Below are 17,073 nucleotides of genomic sequence, written 5' to 3'. Positions count from 1 at the left end.
GTCATCCTTGGCCGGAAGACGTTTGAGAGTGAAATGGGTTTGTATTATTTATAACCTGTGCTGGAACTGCTGCTCCAGCTGGACCTCCAGTCTCAGTGCTTTCCTTAATCTCGCTCCCAACAACAGCAGGCAGCCATTTTCAGATAAAACGCTGCGATAACACCACTGTTTACTACCTGCCCAGCACCAAACAGCAGACAGACACAGTTGGAGACCAGCTGTTAAACATAGTGGAGCATTCAGCAACTTAAGAGCCAGATATTTCCCTCAGGACTTGGTGGGGACCAAAACAGAGTTGATGGAAAAATGTATCATGAATTCTACAAGACCAATTCTACCTACTATTGCAGCTGGGTACCTACTATTGCAGCACAGTTTTCAAATTTAACTGGATGGATTATAAATAATACATAGAAATACATAAATAAATGTTCTTCTCTTTTCAAGTACAATAAGCGCTGCATTAAAGAATACCTGACATAACAGAACGCATTTCAAAAATTAAATCTTAAAATAAAGTACTTCATTTTAGAAAATGTATTTCACTGAATTGTCCTTCAGTTTTAAGTTCAGTTCATTCTGGTGTGAAGTGGTGTCAATAAAAAGCCACAATATTATATTTTTGTCATTTAAAAAGAGAATTCAGTGAGCATAGACTTTATCTGTGGTTATTAAACCACTTGTTTCAGCTCTGTTCTCTCTGTTAACATCATTGGACAGTGAATTCATGCGTTAGGATTCTGATCATATTGGGCTCTTAGGTTTATTTTCTGTCTTCATTTCAGATGTGAGTGGGTACGTTTGTTAAAAATAGTTGTGCTTTGCCTCGTAGTGCGCTTCATTTGCCGCTTTTATCAATAGTTACGGTTTCTGAACATATGAAACATGTTGGTTTTAACTGCCTGTGGTAAGAATTAACATATAAGAGTCTGTTCATTTTTGGCTTATAAATTATATTCTCTCTGAACACGTTTCTCTTTTCGGAGAACGTTATGTGAGATAACTTCTTCGATCAGCGCAATTTCCCTGCTCTTTTTTCTATTTCCTCGTCTCTCCCCCCGTGTGTCACGGTGTGTGTAAACCGTGCTCGAGTTAGGACACTTGTCAGAATACCCATATTTGATTGCCTGAGCTGCATCATGTGATGTGATTTAGAACGCATTGGTTGGTGTGTTTCCTGCACCGCTGAACAAGTGCCGGCTGAATAAGAAGCGCCGGTTAAAGTATAAACTCATTGCCCAATATTTATAATTTCGAATTATCTGTCGGTTTTAGGTTCTGGGTCCAGATGCAACTGCATCTGGGTCTGGATCCGGCCCGCGGTCCGCCAGTTGGGGACCCCTGGTCGAAAGCAAGCAAGCAAATTTGGACAGGAACACGTTTGCAAACTGAGGCAGTTGTTAATGGGCTGCGGCCCCATTGGCCAGTTAAGTGTCACCAGACAATAATAGTGTAAAACAGTCAATAAAATACATTTTTTTAGAAAGTTGGAATCGCTGCAACCACAAGAGGTCCTTGAGCATATAGTCATAAATGAGCACAAAAATTGTTAGGCTGATGGGTCCAGTGGCATGCAAGATTAGCTGCGGACAAACAGACAGATGCAACACACGCACTCACTCACTCACACACAACCAAACACATAATCTCCTCCCGGGCTCCCTCACGGAGATAATGGATGTTTGTTAACCTGTGTCCGCTGGATGTGTCAATGAGCAACTGTTTTCTAACATGTTAGCCTAACTTTAGAGCATGATACGTGGTGTTTTAGGCTTGTTCCGCTGACAACTTTAAAGTTGTGTTGTGTTTTTTTCTCCATTGTGTTTGTTCTTTGTTAAAGCACACAGGGAATTGGGAATCACGTTGCTGATGTACTATAACTATTCCCCTCCTTCTCCTCTGTCTGTTCCTGTCGAAATCAATCCTTCTTCCAGTCATGACTTTATCGGAGAGTTCACCACCAGCTACAGAGAACTGTCCAGAGGCCAAAGCCAGTTCAATGTCTACGAGGTAAAATGCAAGAACAGCCAGGAATAAGTTGAACACCTTGATCAATACGGAATCCCAAACTTTATTTTCCTGAATGTGTAAAGAACATCAGAAATGTAGCATTGTTTTGGGAACTCACGACAACATCAATAGTTCCCTTCACAGTGTTATATATTATTCATTTCTTGTGTCATAAATTGTAGCCCCTCATCTGAGGACAATATATTACCGACATCCACCCACAGGAGCTCAGACATGCATCGAGTAAGTACACATTTCTGCTCCGACAGAAACTAATTTCTCGTTTCCTGTTTTGCGGTCAAGGTTTTGAATCCTAAAAAGAAAGGAAAGAAGAAGAAATACGTCAATTCGGGGACGGTAAGAGCTGCCGGAGTGCGTTTCATCAGCGGCTGTCACATGTCAGAGCAGTAAACGGATGATGTTTGCTATGTTTTCTCGTCTTGATCCATCTCTGTCCCATGTCCTCTATCTCTCTTCCTATATTTCCTTTCAAGTGTCTCTGTCTCTGTCTCCAAGGTGACTCTGCTGTCCTTCAAAGTGGAGTCAGAATGCACGTTCGTCGACTTCATCAGAGGAGGGTAAGAGCTCAGTCTCTATCCTTTCATCAGCGTCGCCATTAAGTGACTTTATGGGAGTTTCTGCTTGTTTTAAGCCCTGGTCACACCAGACCACTGTGGTGTCTTTGTGACGACTTACAGGGCTAGTTGGTGAACTGCCGTGGCTGGTGAGCTAACAAGCTAATCGACTTAGCTAGCTCTAGTCAGTCGCAATAACTCTCAGTGCTCAACCGTTCTGTTTACTGCCGCTGGCATTTTGTTCCCCATTATATCACCATTTTTATTTAATAGAAGATTTTTGAAAACGAAGAATATAGCTATCTGAAATTACAAGAATGCTAACGATTAGTTAGTGAACAAACGTGTCAGCTCATTGGCTTTGTTTGGTCACTAATAAGGTCACACAGTTTTTGCAAAAGACGTATTCGATGTATATTTAGAATATTTTTACCATTTGATCTTGCTGTCAGACGGCCCTTTCTGACTCTCAAAGCCACCAGACTCCAGTTCGGATTCACCAAAGTCACACATTGACCAATTCCAAAGTAGACGGCTGCTGCCACTCAGCTTTTGGTTTCTATTTATCTTAGAACAATGGACATCAACTTGTGGACACTTTGCCTAAGTTAGTTAATCGATCACAGTAAGCATTATGTCTGTTTAATCGTGGGGCTGTAATTACCATCAAGGACAATGCGCGCATGTCCTTTATTTATCTTTTTTTTCTCCTTTGGGAGTTCAGCAACCTGAGAGGGGTTTGCATTCTACAATTAATAACACCAATTAACAAATGTTGGGTGTTTGTTAGGATGATTCCAGCTAATTAAAATGTGTCTACATTTAGACCAACAAATACAGTGTTCATTATCCTCCCAGAAGAATGGTAGTCTTGGCAGTGTGGAGAAGGGTTTGAACAAGAATTTAGACCTTCTGTTGGGAAATAGAAATGACTGGAGGTGGTGCATTGACTTGGACTTATGACACATTATGTTACATTGTTGTCAAATGGAACACAACTTAACCTAAAGTAACCTATAAATCGTAGTCTTTCTTCTTCCTTGGACGGCCAAGGAAAAATATTGCAATATTTGCTCATTTGAACCCAGATTTGGAACATCAGTGCGTTCTGGTTAAATGTGTTCCTCCTTGTAATCCCCAAAGTGTATTGTGATTACACCCCAGATATATGGTGTCAATAAAACTGAATATCAACACAAAACGGTGATTATCATCACTTGAATGTAAAAGCACCGTTACAGACTGTACTTTGGGAATAATAGTGCAGATCCCTTGCCTTGTGATTTCTAAGGGACAGCAGTGAGCTGTTGATGAGTTCTCAATCTGGACCTCTGTAAATGTGTTCCCATCTGGAGATGCTGTCCTAACATCTCTGCTTTGAATGACACTGATGTGCTCGATCTCTCACCAGGACACAACTCAATTTCACCGTGGCCATAGACTTCACAGCATCCAACGGTAGGACCGCGTCGCATCTGTGTGCATACAGGAAATGTCCACACATCTGCTGTCTCACCCACAGTGTTTGTGATTGTCTCTGTTATTACTCTAGTCATGGACCGCATTCTCATCTTTGGGTTGGTCCTCTTTGTAAGGGTGATTTTCACTTCACGAATATAAAAGATTTGCTTAAATATGCTGCAAAATCAATGTCAAATTATGTGTGGTGCTGCACCGCGGTGTAATGTGGTGTCGTTCAGAAGCCCAGAAGGAAGATGTTGCACATTACATTTATTGGAGGAAATTTAGGTAAAAGCTGACATTCAGCTGTCGTCAGCAACATATTTAAATAAATGATGATGACCATGATAAGACTAGATTATTACTGTACAACAGTAGGCAGCTAGTCACCGTAATGTTGTTAATATAATAAAAATAAATAAATAAATAAAATAATTCAAATCAAGCAGTTCAGCAGAATAAGAATTTGGCTAACATTAGCATATTATCTCTGCTCATTGACTGCAGGTCAGAGTGCCCTTAGCTCTTTTGTTCAAGCTAGATTCATAACTGCATGAGGAACATATTTGACCATGGAGCTGTAGTTCAATGTTTCAGCAGGTACAGTGTGACCTCCAATGTATACCTCAGATATTCAGAATAAAAGTAGTTTATATTAGACATTGGAGCATGGGAGGGTTCATTCTTAACCATGGAAACACTATAGATAACCTGAACTCTATTCTTGTATCCTGCATTTCTACATGATTTAGAAAAGAAGCCCTGAGAGGCAAGTAAGAAAACAAATCTAGAATGTTTTCTCTCCTGTAATTATGACTGTATGACTGGTGATAAAATACTTATTTAATTCCTGAAAATGGTGGGTTTCAAAGTTTCACAATCATTTTCATTGTTTTAAGTGCTTGAGTCAAAACTCACCTGGAAGAAAACATGAATGCGTTTAGTCATATTTCGAACCAAGCGCCCAGGAAGAGCTCCGGGCTTTGAAGCAAATTTGACAAAGTGGCCAAACGGTGGATTTAGAATATCTGGGGTTCCGTCAAGAGATGCATTGGAAGCCTTTTCCCCATAGACTTACATCGGGAAAAAGAGACGTTGGTTACTCAGTGGACTTTTCTTTTATGTAAATCAACTTCCCGGCAGGAACACCTGAATAGCCCTTATTTGAATCTTGCGCTCATAGCGGAATCCAGAGTTATAGTTCTTCCTTCATTCATGTGATTGAGCCCGAGAGCAATGGTTGGGCCAATAGATGGAGGCAGGGTTAAAGGAAACGCTGGTGCACTTGCTCAATGTGCCCATGGATGCCAATTTGGGTAATTTCTTCTGAATTCTACTCTGAAGTTGAACTTTTTTTGAATCAAGCGCCACTCTGAAACTTTCATAGGAATTAACAAGTCCCCGCCTCCAACGCTGTATCCAGTTCTCTTTCTACAACCATGCTCAGAACATGAGGTAGTGGGGTACTTCAGTCTCTTGTGGCCGAAATGAGTATTGCAACAAAAAACACTGATACACTGATCCTGACAACAACAAAAACATTGCCTGCCAAAATCTTTTTTTCTGTTTCCACAGATGGAGAAAACAAGTAAAGGAACTTAGAAAGATTATCCTGACCAAACCTTTTTTCACCAGTTCATAAGTCATAAACACCGGAGAGAAAATCGATTGATCGATTTGATTTTCTCACTTGCCTCTCAGGGATTCCGTACTTTCATCATATTCTCAGCCACTTGAGCGCAGCGCATTATGATTGAGGCTATCATGTATTCTTCAATCATTCTGATAGAAGGTATACATAAACAAGCACAAAAGCTGTCTCACTCTCTGTATGTTTAACACATAACCCTACTGAACATCGCATGCTGCCTCTGTCCTGTCTCTGTTATGACCAAGTTTGCCACACTGCTGTATTGTGATAAGTATACATTTATACAGCTTTGGAATTACATTTCGGATGGGCAGTCAACAGCTGTGGAGATAACACTTTATCTTTAGGATTCGTACCAGAAATCTTATTTTTGGTTGCTGCTCGTTTGTGTCTCGGTAAATGTGATGCAAAAGAGCAAAGAAATGCTTTTTTCCCCGCATGTGTCATATTTTCTTGCATGCAAAAAATGTATACAAATAGGACCACATCTACCTCAAAACCTGTAACTTCCTGTGTCATGTCTACATGCATATTCTGCCAGTATTTCTGGCTATAGACTTATTTTATTCATGTGCCATGCATTAAGTTCAGTGAACATGACTGCTATGAATTCACCACGGTCCTGATTCTCTGAAAAGTATTTGTTCGTGTTAATATGGTGCTTCTCTCTCCAGGTAACCCGTCCCAGCCCACCTCACTGCACTACATGAGTCCGTACCAGATGAACGCGTACGCCATGGCTCTGAAGGCGGTGGGCGAGATCATCCAGGACTACGACAGCGACAAACACTTCCCAGCATATGGCTTTGGAGCTAAGCTTCCCCCGGACGGCAAGATCTCCCACGCCTTCCCACTGGTAAGAGACGGTTTTGTTGTCTCTGTTTTAGTGCAAAGCATTTTTGTGATACTCACTGAGAAGGTACTTCTGCTTTTCGACTAAATACCATACTAACAGACTCTTCAGTTGATGATCTGTTTTCATACGTTAAGCACATTTCTTAAACAGCAAAGAAACAACATTGCCAGCTTGAACTTTCTTTTTCTTAAAGGTTTAACTTATGTCTGGTTTGTATCAGCTCTGATTAAATCACTGCCAGGATGTAAAATGTGTCGATCTTGAAGGTCTTGCTGGCCGCTGATGTAGAGCCCGCTTCGCTTTTGGACTTTATTCAAGGCTGACTTTGGCCAAATAGAACACTCTGTAGAGCCAAACACAAAAGAAGAAGAAAATGGTTCCCTGTGTGCAACAGAAATGCTCTGCAATCGTGTGAGACCTCTTAATGTTGGACATTGACTATGGGAGAACACTTTGTGGACTGCACTTGAGTGCTCTCCACTTTGGGGCTTTTTTATGCTTCCGCATGGCAGAGCTGTGGCTGCAGGCATTATGCTTTTCTGGTTCATCATTTCCATCCCGTTCTCGTGAACTTAATATCTCAGGAACAGTTTCTTCAAATTTGACACAAACTTCCACCTGGACTGAAAAACAAAATGATTAGAATATGGTGGTCAAAGGTCAAAGTCACTGTGACTTCACAAAACACATTTTTGGCCATAACCTGTTGTGGAATATTTCTATGAATAGTCGGGAGAAGAGTGTAAAATGTTTCTCATCAATGTCAAATGAAACAGAGTCTGGATGAACGATCAAATTTGTAATAGTCAATTTATTTGCTTGCAAGCAAAGAGAACACAGTCGCACAGATACATCACCGTCATCTGCAAGAGGTGCTCTGACGACACATTTAAATGCACGGACATTTATACTAAGCTAGCATGCTGTTACCTTGGTTTGCAAACAAGAATAAACAAAAGAAGACAGAAGATAATAAAAGATGTCAAGGCAGATGTTTTTCTTTGAAGCACAGTGTCCTGTCTTTCCGATAACCTGAAGGTGCTTTTAAAGCCTGTTTACAAATCCCTTTGTTATCAGTTTGCCCCACAATAAACCATGGATACACCCAGCCAGGTGCGTCCTTTGATGTCACTGTGACCTGGTCAAAGAGTTAAGTCACAGTATTGCAGAGACGGAATGAACCTGTGAACCATCACACATCATATATGCCTGCAGAGGGTCATGCCCTTCAGCTGATGCCCATCAAGGGAAATCCCGCAATCATGACCCCTGTGTGTGTCCCCGTCTTTAAAGACAGAAACAATGCACAAGATAACAATTCACAAGATAACAGATAACAAGACACCTGGATCCGAAATTTACTAGAATCATTTAGAAGACACAAGGTTTAGTGCCTGTTATTCTAAAACTTACATTCTTTAACCCTAAAGCAGTAGACTGACATATTTCCCCATAACAAACCAGGCAGCAACCGTTTCTGAAAAGTGAAGCAAATGCTGGAGTGTCTCAAACCTGCATTCTCTCTAATGTCCATCAGGGGGCGACTCCACTGGTTGGATAGAAGTCTATGAGAAAATGACTCTACTTCTCTCTTGATTTATTACCTCAGTAAACATTGTAAACATGAGTTTATGGTCTCAATCTCTAGTTTCAAGTCTTCTTCAATACAGCATGATGTTCATTTAGTAAATGATGGTCCATTTAGAGTCAAACAGACCATAAAGCAGAGTATGCTTTGGCGGGGCTACTTTGTGATTGACAGGTCCCTAGGATGGTTCAGTTTTTTGGTTCAGGTTTTATTAACCCCATTTCTATTGCCGCAGCAGGCGTCGTTCTTTTCTCTGACAAACCAACAGACACGGTTAGCAACTAGCTGGTGAAAAGAGTGGAGCATTCAGCCGCCCAAGAGCCAGATATCTTTCCCAGGAGTTGGTGGAGAACAAAAGAGAGCTAATAGGAGAGTATAAAAGTAAAATGAACATTCTTCGGGTGAGTAGAGAGAATTATGGTTTCTCTTAAATACTTTGTGTACCCCGAGGCCGGATTACTAATCATGCAAAGCGGCCCACTTTCCTGGAGGCCCTGAACCTTAGGGCCCCTGATTTACTGTGTGTTAAATAGTTTGTAGTGGTTTGATCAATGGCAAAATGGTTTGGCAATATCTACTACTAAACCACAGCGTAAACCAACATGATAGTGGTTTCCGTTGGCCTCTGCATTGTTAGGACCCTGTCTCATATAGGGGCCCTTTGTTATTTCAGATCAGTTGTTGTTTTTTCCAGTGCATACTTCTAAATATGTTTGCCTAATCCAATTACCACAATCTAATTGAAACACAACCAATGTTGGCTCTCATTCAAAGACTGCAAACTCGCTTCAACCCCTGAAACAAAATCCCATTTGAACAACAACTGTTATCATATACAGTATTTAGAGCATGTTAGAATCATCTAAAGCAGCGGTTCCCAAACTCCCAAGCACCCCCCCCCCCTTAATAAAAGAAAAGAAGAAAAAAAAAGCAACAGAGCCTTTTAAGCCTTTATAGCCGCATAAGAATCGGACCAATGAGAGAACAGTTTGCTCGCGTGTGGCATTTGTTTACAAGATTTAGTCCGCTGTTAAATGTTGCAGTGTGAACACAAACCGAACAAAGGGGCAACTGCAACATTGTATCATATTAATCCCTGAATCGGAACAAAGCAAACAAACTGAAGGTGTGAAAACGCCCTGAAACACTGCAACAAAGTTTCAATAACTTTCAGTTACACAAGGAGTCACTTTTAAAGAGCAATACGGATGCGAGGACACACGCACAGGCTCAGAGGCAGATTATCACATTTCATTTACAATTCATGACCGACTAATGTAGCCAGGATGTCTTCGGACAAAGCATCGACACAGTGTTGTTGGACACCGGGATCATGTCCAACTTTTTTGCTTCTTTCCCCCCAATCATACATTCCACCATCTCTCTGGCAGCTGGCAAGCACACGTCTTCAGTGATTGTGTGCGGTAGCCCCTTTCTCACTATTCTGTAACCAGATATGAAGCCCGTAGTGCGTCATTTATAGACCCAACACATGAATGAGACTGCAGTTGTTTTTGGCTGTTTTGTAACTCCTCCAATTTCGATTTAAAATATGTAAGGGGCTTTTGACTTGCACTGGCATGCTTGGTGTTCAGGTGGCGACGTAAATAAGAGCTTCAGACTGTTAGCCAGAACCTCGCTGCACACCACGCACTGTGGCTTTGGGGAATCTGCGTTGCCAATCCAAGTGAAGCCCAGACACAGATACTTTTCATCATATTTCCTCTTTTTTTCCCAGTCTGATGCTCTCTCGTTTCCTCTTTTTTCACCTTGACTCCGCGATGGGCCGATGTGCTCCCGATTTGTCTGTGCTATCCCTTCCTCCTTTTCGGTCTCCTCCGTCTCATCTTCCTCTGACTCTGACTCGATTTCTTCTCCCGGTCTCTCCCCAACGCACCTCTCCGTTCCCCTCGCCTCCGATTCCTCTCTCTCTCTCTCTCTCTCTCTCTCTCTGTCCCTCTCCTCTTTTACGACTGATAGCTTCAGATGTCCCACCTGACAGTTTTTAAATTAAAATTACATTTTTTTTAAATATTTAATATTATTACACCATCAGACCGCCATTACACTTTTCCTCTCGCGCATCCCCTAGAGGCAGCTCGCGCACCCCCAGGGGTGCGCGCACCACACTTTGGGAATCCCTGATCTAAAGGGCCATTTCATCATTTCTTCTTTGTTTCTTAATGCAATCACGGCCATATTTAGACAAAGCAACTCCAAGAGTTCTTGGTGTGTCTGAGGTTGTTGAGCCTAAGCTAACGTGAGATGTTGTATTGAGTTTCCTTTCAGCTAAATGCTCTGAGTGAATTTGAGTTCCCTCTGGTGAACAGATACAGTGTATATGTGTGGGACTTTTATTGTGAAAGGTAAGAGCAGAAGGAGTGGATCTGGTCTGCACTGCCTTTGTCGAGGTTGAAAGGAGTCATAAAGTTTGCCGTCGGTGCCTCGGTGTTGTTGTGTATACGTTTTCAATATGTCCGTTTCGATTCACGTGATTAGTTGACACCTTTATTCACGTTAAGAAAGGTTAAGAAAAAAATACTTTTATTCCATGTAATATCTGCGTTCCGTGTAAAGCATTGATGACAAAAACAACAGTTTGAAAAAACAATGTTGACGTAGGAATTAATCGCACAAAAAAACACCAACTGTGTAAAGGCCTTTATCCTTGGATTCCAATCGACTGTCTCCCTGGACAGTAACTCCACAGGAAGCAAGGAGGAAAGTGGGAGAGAGACGAACACAAAAAAAGGTTCCAGGGCTGCAGGATGAGATTAGTGTTAACAAAATAATATGGCCATATCTTCTCACATGGGTGTAAAGATCTCAATGACACGCCTCAGGTCTTTCATTATGTGGATCGGAGGATTTTTTCTTTCTCCGACCTGAAACTGTCGTTTTCAATCAGGTTTGTCAAATCCCATGATCCTCCTTGCTCCCACCCAGACAGAAGTCAGTGGTGGGCGAGAGCATCGGCACGCGGCTCGTCTAGATTCATCACTCTGTATGACTTTGCTGCTTTCCATGCGAGCGGCCGCTCAATCAGCTTTCCCAATTAGAGTTCACCCCGGCGTGACAAATCTCGGCGTCGCGTCATGCTAAGGCAACTCTAATTAGGAATCTATTGTTCCCAAACTGCTCAGGGTGTGTCTGGAGTTCATCAAATGTAAACTTCCAGTATCTTGTCTCATAATAAACGGCTGGCATAGGACGGATCCTGAGAAAAAAAGAGAATTCAACATGTGCACAAGTATACTGCTTAAAGTGAGAAAGTGAAGCAGCGCTTGTATATATTAACTCCAAAAAAAAAAACTTTAAATAGCTCACATTTGCAATAAATTAAGAGTAAATGTTCCTTGAAGCGGTCTCTCCCTCACAAGGACAGTAGAACCAATATTTGTTGTATTGGAGTAAAATGTTCTACTGCGTAGCTCCTCTCTTAGCGCTTAATTAACTGGCTTTTGAATCTGTTTTTGATACTTTTAAAGGAATCCATATTGTAAAAGAAAAACCCCAGTCTCCGGGGAAATAATTAAAAAGCGATCTTGGAGGGAGATAACAGAAAGCCACAGAGCGTGAGCGTGAACCCACCTTTGAAAAAAAGAAGATGATGAGCCTCCCACAGCCACCGTATCGGGTCGCTGCCAGAGAAAGTCGGATAAATGTTTCAACAAAGATGCAAATAGTAGAATGTGGTTGAAGTCAGGTGACATGCAGCCGTGAATCATTTGCATGCCCTGTGGATGGAGGTGTGCTGTATTCACGTGTGGTATTTCTACTTTATTCAGCACAGAAATGTTTCTCTCCGATCTGAATACCAGTAATACAATGCAAATAAATCCCACTAGGGACCTCCACTGTGGTAAACACACACATAAGCTGCCTCCGTGTTACGCTGTGCGATTATTCCATTCAAGTGGCGTCTGAAGTGCCGACGCAGTGTAAAATAAGAAAATGTGTCGGATTAGGATTCCGACACTCTTTGGTGGGACAGCTCCGAACACAAAAACAAAATGAAGTGTTCATGGGACCTTTATTCAACCACCTTTAATTAAAGTCACTGAGACGTCTGAAAACGAATGAGCGTCCTGGTCCGTTATTTTTCAAATTCATAAGTCTGATGGAGTAAAGCAGAAAATAAAGGGCTGGACCCCAATGCAGGAAGACACGGGAAACAGAGGGTTGGATACATGTGGGTTTAATGGTAACAAAAAAGTATTAACACAAAAATGTATGAATCAAAAGTCCAAAGAATAAGTCACGAAAAGTCCATGAAAATAAAACAGGGAATACGGCAGACGGGAGCAGACACGAAACGTATCAGGGAGACATGTCAGGGAGACATGTCAGGGAAACATGTCAGGGAGGCATGTCAGGGAGGCATGTCAGGGAGGCATGTCAGGGAGGCATGTCAGGGAAACATGTCAGGGAGGCATGTCAGGGAGGCATGTCAGGGAAACATGTCAGGGAGGCATGTCAGGGAGGCATGTCAGGGAAACATGTCAGGGAGGCATGTCAGGGAAACATGTCAGGGAGGCATGTCAGGGAGGCATGTCAGGGAAACATGTCAGGGAGGCATGTCAGGGAAACATGTCAGGGAGGCATGTCAGGGAGGCATGTCAGGGAAACATGTCAGGGAGGCATGTCAGGGAGGCATGTCAGGGAGACATGTCAGGGAAACATGTCAGGGAGGCATGTCAGGGAGGCATGTCAGGGAGGCATGTCAGGGAAACATGTCAGGGAGGCATGTCAGGGAGGCATGTCAGGGAGACATGTCAGGGAAACATGTCAGGGAGGCATGTCAGGGAGGCATGTCAGGGAGGCATGTCAGGGAAACATGTCAGGGAGGCATGTCAGGGAGGCATGTCAGGGAAACATGTCAGGGAAACATGTCAGGGAGGCATGTCAGGGAGGCATGTCAGGGAGGCATGTCAGGGAAACATGTCAGGGAGGCATGTCAGGGAGGCATGTCAGGGAAACATGTCAGGGAGGCATGTCAGGGAAACATGTCAGGGAGGCATGTCAGGGAGGCATGTCAGGGAAACATGTCAGGGAGGCATGTCAGGGAAACATGTCAGGGAGGCATGTCAGGGAGGCATGTCAGGGAGGCATGTCAGGGAAACATGTCAGGGAGGCATGTCAGGGAGGCATGTCAGGGAGGCATGTCAGGGAAACATGTCAGGGAGGCATGTCAGGGAGGCATGTCAGGGAAACATGTCAGGGAGGCATGTCAGGGAAACATGTCAGGGAGGCATGTCAGGGAGGCATGTCAGGGAAACATGTCAGGGAGGCATGTCAGGGAAACATGTCAGGGAGGCATGTCAGGGAGGCATGTCAGGGAGGCATGTCAGGGAAACATGTCAGGGAGGCATGTCAGGGAAACATGTCAGGGAGGCATGTCAGGGAGACATGTCAGGGAGGCATGTCAGGGAAACATGTCAGGGAGGCATGTCAGGGAGACATGTCAGGGAGGCATGTCAGGGAGGCATGTCAGGGAGGCATGTCAGGGAAACATGTCAGGGAGGCATGTCAGGGAGGCATGTCAGGGAAACATGTCAGGGAGGCATGTCAGGGAGGCATGTCAGGGAGGCATGTCAGGGAAACATGTCAGGGAGGCATGTCAGGGAGGCATGTCAGGGAGGCATGTCAGGGAAACATGTCAGGGAGACATGTCAGCAGACGTGTCAGCAGACGTGTCAGCAGACATGTCAGGGAAACATGTCAGGGAGGCATGTCAGGGAGGCATGTCAGGGAGGCATGTCAGGGAGACATGTCAGCAGACATGTCAGCAGACATGTCAGGGAAAGATCTCAGGGAGACAAACAGGCAGGTTACACCAACGCAGACTGAGGAGGTGCAGGTAATTGAACGCAGCAGTGTATAATTACCTCATATTTATAAAGAGACCGGATGAAACTCTGTACAAACGTATAAACCATCGACTGTTTGTGGAACAAACAGTAACGTTGCTGTGATCGGCATCATGATGTAGTTATTTCGGCATCCATTTGATCCGTTTACTGCAGTTAAATCACAGATTAATGTCTTCATTTTGGATTGACACAGCTGTAGTAAACCTGCCGTCGTGTAGTTTGCTACATTCAGTAAATACAGGTTTGGATGATGTTTCGAACCGAGACAGTTTTTCAACCATTTCGGAACATTTACAAAGCAGCAATAGTTGTTATTTCGGCCATGAGACGTTGTTGGTATCTACATGGACGTAAGCCCCTACCATCTCCAGTCCGTCCTGACAATCCACCTTTGTCCATGTCGGGAACACCCAGGTGGGAAGAGGTGATTTGACCTTGTGTCGGGAGCGAGGGAATGTCCTTATTAAACATTCCCTCATTCCCTTTAATATGCAGCCAATAAATCTGCAGAAACTGCTTGTGGCCAACATGTCTACATGGACCATAAACTCTAAGGAATGTTTGTATTGAGAACTAGAGTTGATCATGCCATGACAACGACTCCTTATTGGTTTCCTTTCAATAGGTTTGATGTATTCTTTTACATACTGAGTTTTCTCTTCTTGCAGAACTCAAATACAGAAAACCCAAACTGTGTGGGCATCGAGGGTGTACTGGAGGCGTACTTTCAGAGCCTGAGAACTGTTCAGCTGTACGGCCCGACCAACTTCGCTCCCGTTGTCAACCAGGTGGCTCGGTGAGAGATACGCACACACACACACATGCTGAAAGAGAGACATCTATTTCCTGTACGATATGTGTCACATAATGTCGCATACACACGCTCATACATAATGTTGCTCATACATAACATCTGTACATTTCCATAAGTTTCATGTGCATGTGTCACTTATCCTGTGGCCTCATGGGAAGGCAGCTGTTTATGTATGCATGTCATGAATGCAAACAGAGAGAGGTGACTTGGTGACAGGAAGCAATCGACGTGATGAGCAACTCGCAGAAACTGTCAATCATCCCTGTTTTTGTTGAGAAATCACCGCTTACAATTTATGATTCCAATCATTCCAGATTATATTTACATTCAACTTAAACTGTCTTTTCCTTAAGCACCCCCAATTACATACACACCCACATCCCCTCTCAGAGGACTATTTACTCTTCAGCAAGGTTCCCCCACAACCATAACGCTCATAATAAGTGGCTTAGAGAATACATTACAGGCAGCTCAAACTTCCCATGCTTTAATGAGAAGCCACAACTGGCCAGGGCTTTTTTTATTTATTTATTTGAAGTGGAGAGTGGAGACCTTCTCCTCAAAGGTCTCCCTTCTCTGGTTTAGATAGCCTCAGGAGTTTAAAGTCTGTACTCTGACCTGTCACTCAATACTTGACACAATTTGCCACAAACATCACACCACTCATTATTATCAGCCAAATTAAATCACACTGCTATCTCACGCTATACAATGGTGGCAGGATCTCCAATGTCCATTCAGTATGAATGTCCATCGGTCAGTTTGGAAATCATAAAAAGGCGCGCCATGGAGTCTACGTAGGGGGCTGTTCCCCAGAAAAATAAAGAAAGCTCATTTCCCGCCATTCCAAAAAAATATTTGATCACTGAAAAGTGAATAAGTTGTTTAATTAAGATAAATTCTGCCCTCTCTTTCTCTGTCTGACATTGTCTCAAACATCCTCTCCCTGCCCGATCGTATGAAATACACATACTTAGAGACGGCGTTTCCCACAGGATTGTGTGAGACTGTGATGGGGGGACCTCGGAACCTGTAGGGGAGTCAGGGGGGTATGCTCCCCCGGAAGAGGATTTTGTACATTTTAAAGTTAGATGCATCAATGTGGTTGCACAGAGAAAAGGTGAGGTCTATCTAGGTTTGTGCTCTAGTCTAGTCAACAACTTCATTATAAACACATTGATTGTATTAGCATTCATAAAATGGTCCTTTTTGTAACACGAACACAAACTATCACAATCAACTGTGATCTAGTCTCCGCAACTCTCATATTATATTCTAGTTTTCTACATTGTAGTACACAAGAAACTCAAAGAAAAAAATAATAATAATGCAATATTGCGCAATATTGTCCACCCAGACCAGTAACAGCATTGTGCCTCAGTTTTGGATTACTTTTTTATTTTTTTAAGGTGGGGTTCAAATACAAATCATGCATTGTTGTTATTATTATGACTCATTTCGGTATATAGTTAAAATATTATATTGTAAATGTTATTTTGTATATTTTGTGGGCAGCTAAAGTTTGTTTTTACAAATGGTAAGTCCCGTCCATCATCTACAGATCATTTTGTAAAATAAATAGATACTCATAGCTTTCTGCTCCACCCCTATTACAGAGTTAAAGGTTCCCTGTGGAGTTTTTGACCTCAAGTAGCGCTATAGAGCCTTTCCTTTAAGTGGGAACCTGTTTCAGTGTGGTTAACACAGAGCTCCTGTTCGTACATGTACATCTCAGCCAGTGCAGATTACCACTAATATTGTTGCTTCCAGCAGAAAGCTGTCTTTAATTCCAGTGTTTTTGTCAGAGCAGGGTTTCGGACACAAAGGCACTCAGGGCACTCCCCATAGAGCATGGCACTGTCACCATAAAGGTTAATGAGACCCTGCTCTGTAAAATATGCCAACCCCTTTAGGGTTGGCATATTTTACACAGAGCCCTGGTGGTTTTTAACTGCTGGGGGCTTTGACTCTTTCTCGAATCACATCACAGTAACTCTGAATCTCAGATTTGTGCTGCTTTAAAATGGCAATGAAGTTTTTGTTGTTGTCCGGTGACTCTTTATAATCAAGTAAAAATCATTGTCATTGAACCCTGTGGGGCAACTGTGGCTCAGTGGTAGAGCGGTGCGTCCTTCAATCAGAGGTTCGACCGTTTGATCGCTGGCTCCACAAGGCCATATCAATGTGTCCTTGGGCAAGACACTTAGCCCCAAATGGTTCCCGTAGGATGTGCCTGCGGTTTGTG

The 17,073-nt window shown here is 42.9% G+C and overlaps 1 protein-coding gene across 1 annotated transcript in view; it reads left to right on the top strand.

Annotated features, from left to right (window-relative positions):
* The window catches only part of LOC306775204 (copine-9-like), a gene marked incomplete at its 5' end in the record, with an annotated part of 176,786 nt that overhangs the window by 137,763 nt on the left and 21,950 nt on the right, over positions 1 to 17,073 (top strand). The window contains 6 exons of the mRNA XM_079265512.1: positions 1,935 to 2,010; positions 2,314 to 2,367; positions 2,527 to 2,588; positions 3,997 to 4,043; positions 6,372 to 6,553; positions 14,683 to 14,810. Of these exons, the coding sequence (XP_079121638.1) occupies positions 1,935 to 2,010; positions 2,314 to 2,367; positions 2,527 to 2,588; positions 3,997 to 4,043; positions 6,372 to 6,553; positions 14,683 to 14,810 (549 nt within the window). The remainder of the gene's footprint in view (positions 1 to 1,934; positions 2,011 to 2,313; positions 2,368 to 2,526; positions 2,589 to 3,996; positions 4,044 to 6,371; positions 6,554 to 14,682; positions 14,811 to 17,073) is intronic.

Source organism: Melanostigma gelatinosum (genome assembly GCF_949748355.1).
Source record: "Melanostigma gelatinosum genome assembly, chromosome: 3".
NCBI lineage: Eukaryota > Metazoa > Chordata > Actinopteri > Perciformes > Zoarcidae > Melanostigma > Melanostigma gelatinosum.
The sequence above is the reverse complement of the archived record's forward strand: the minus strand, read 5'-3'. Positions and strand labels throughout refer to the sequence as shown.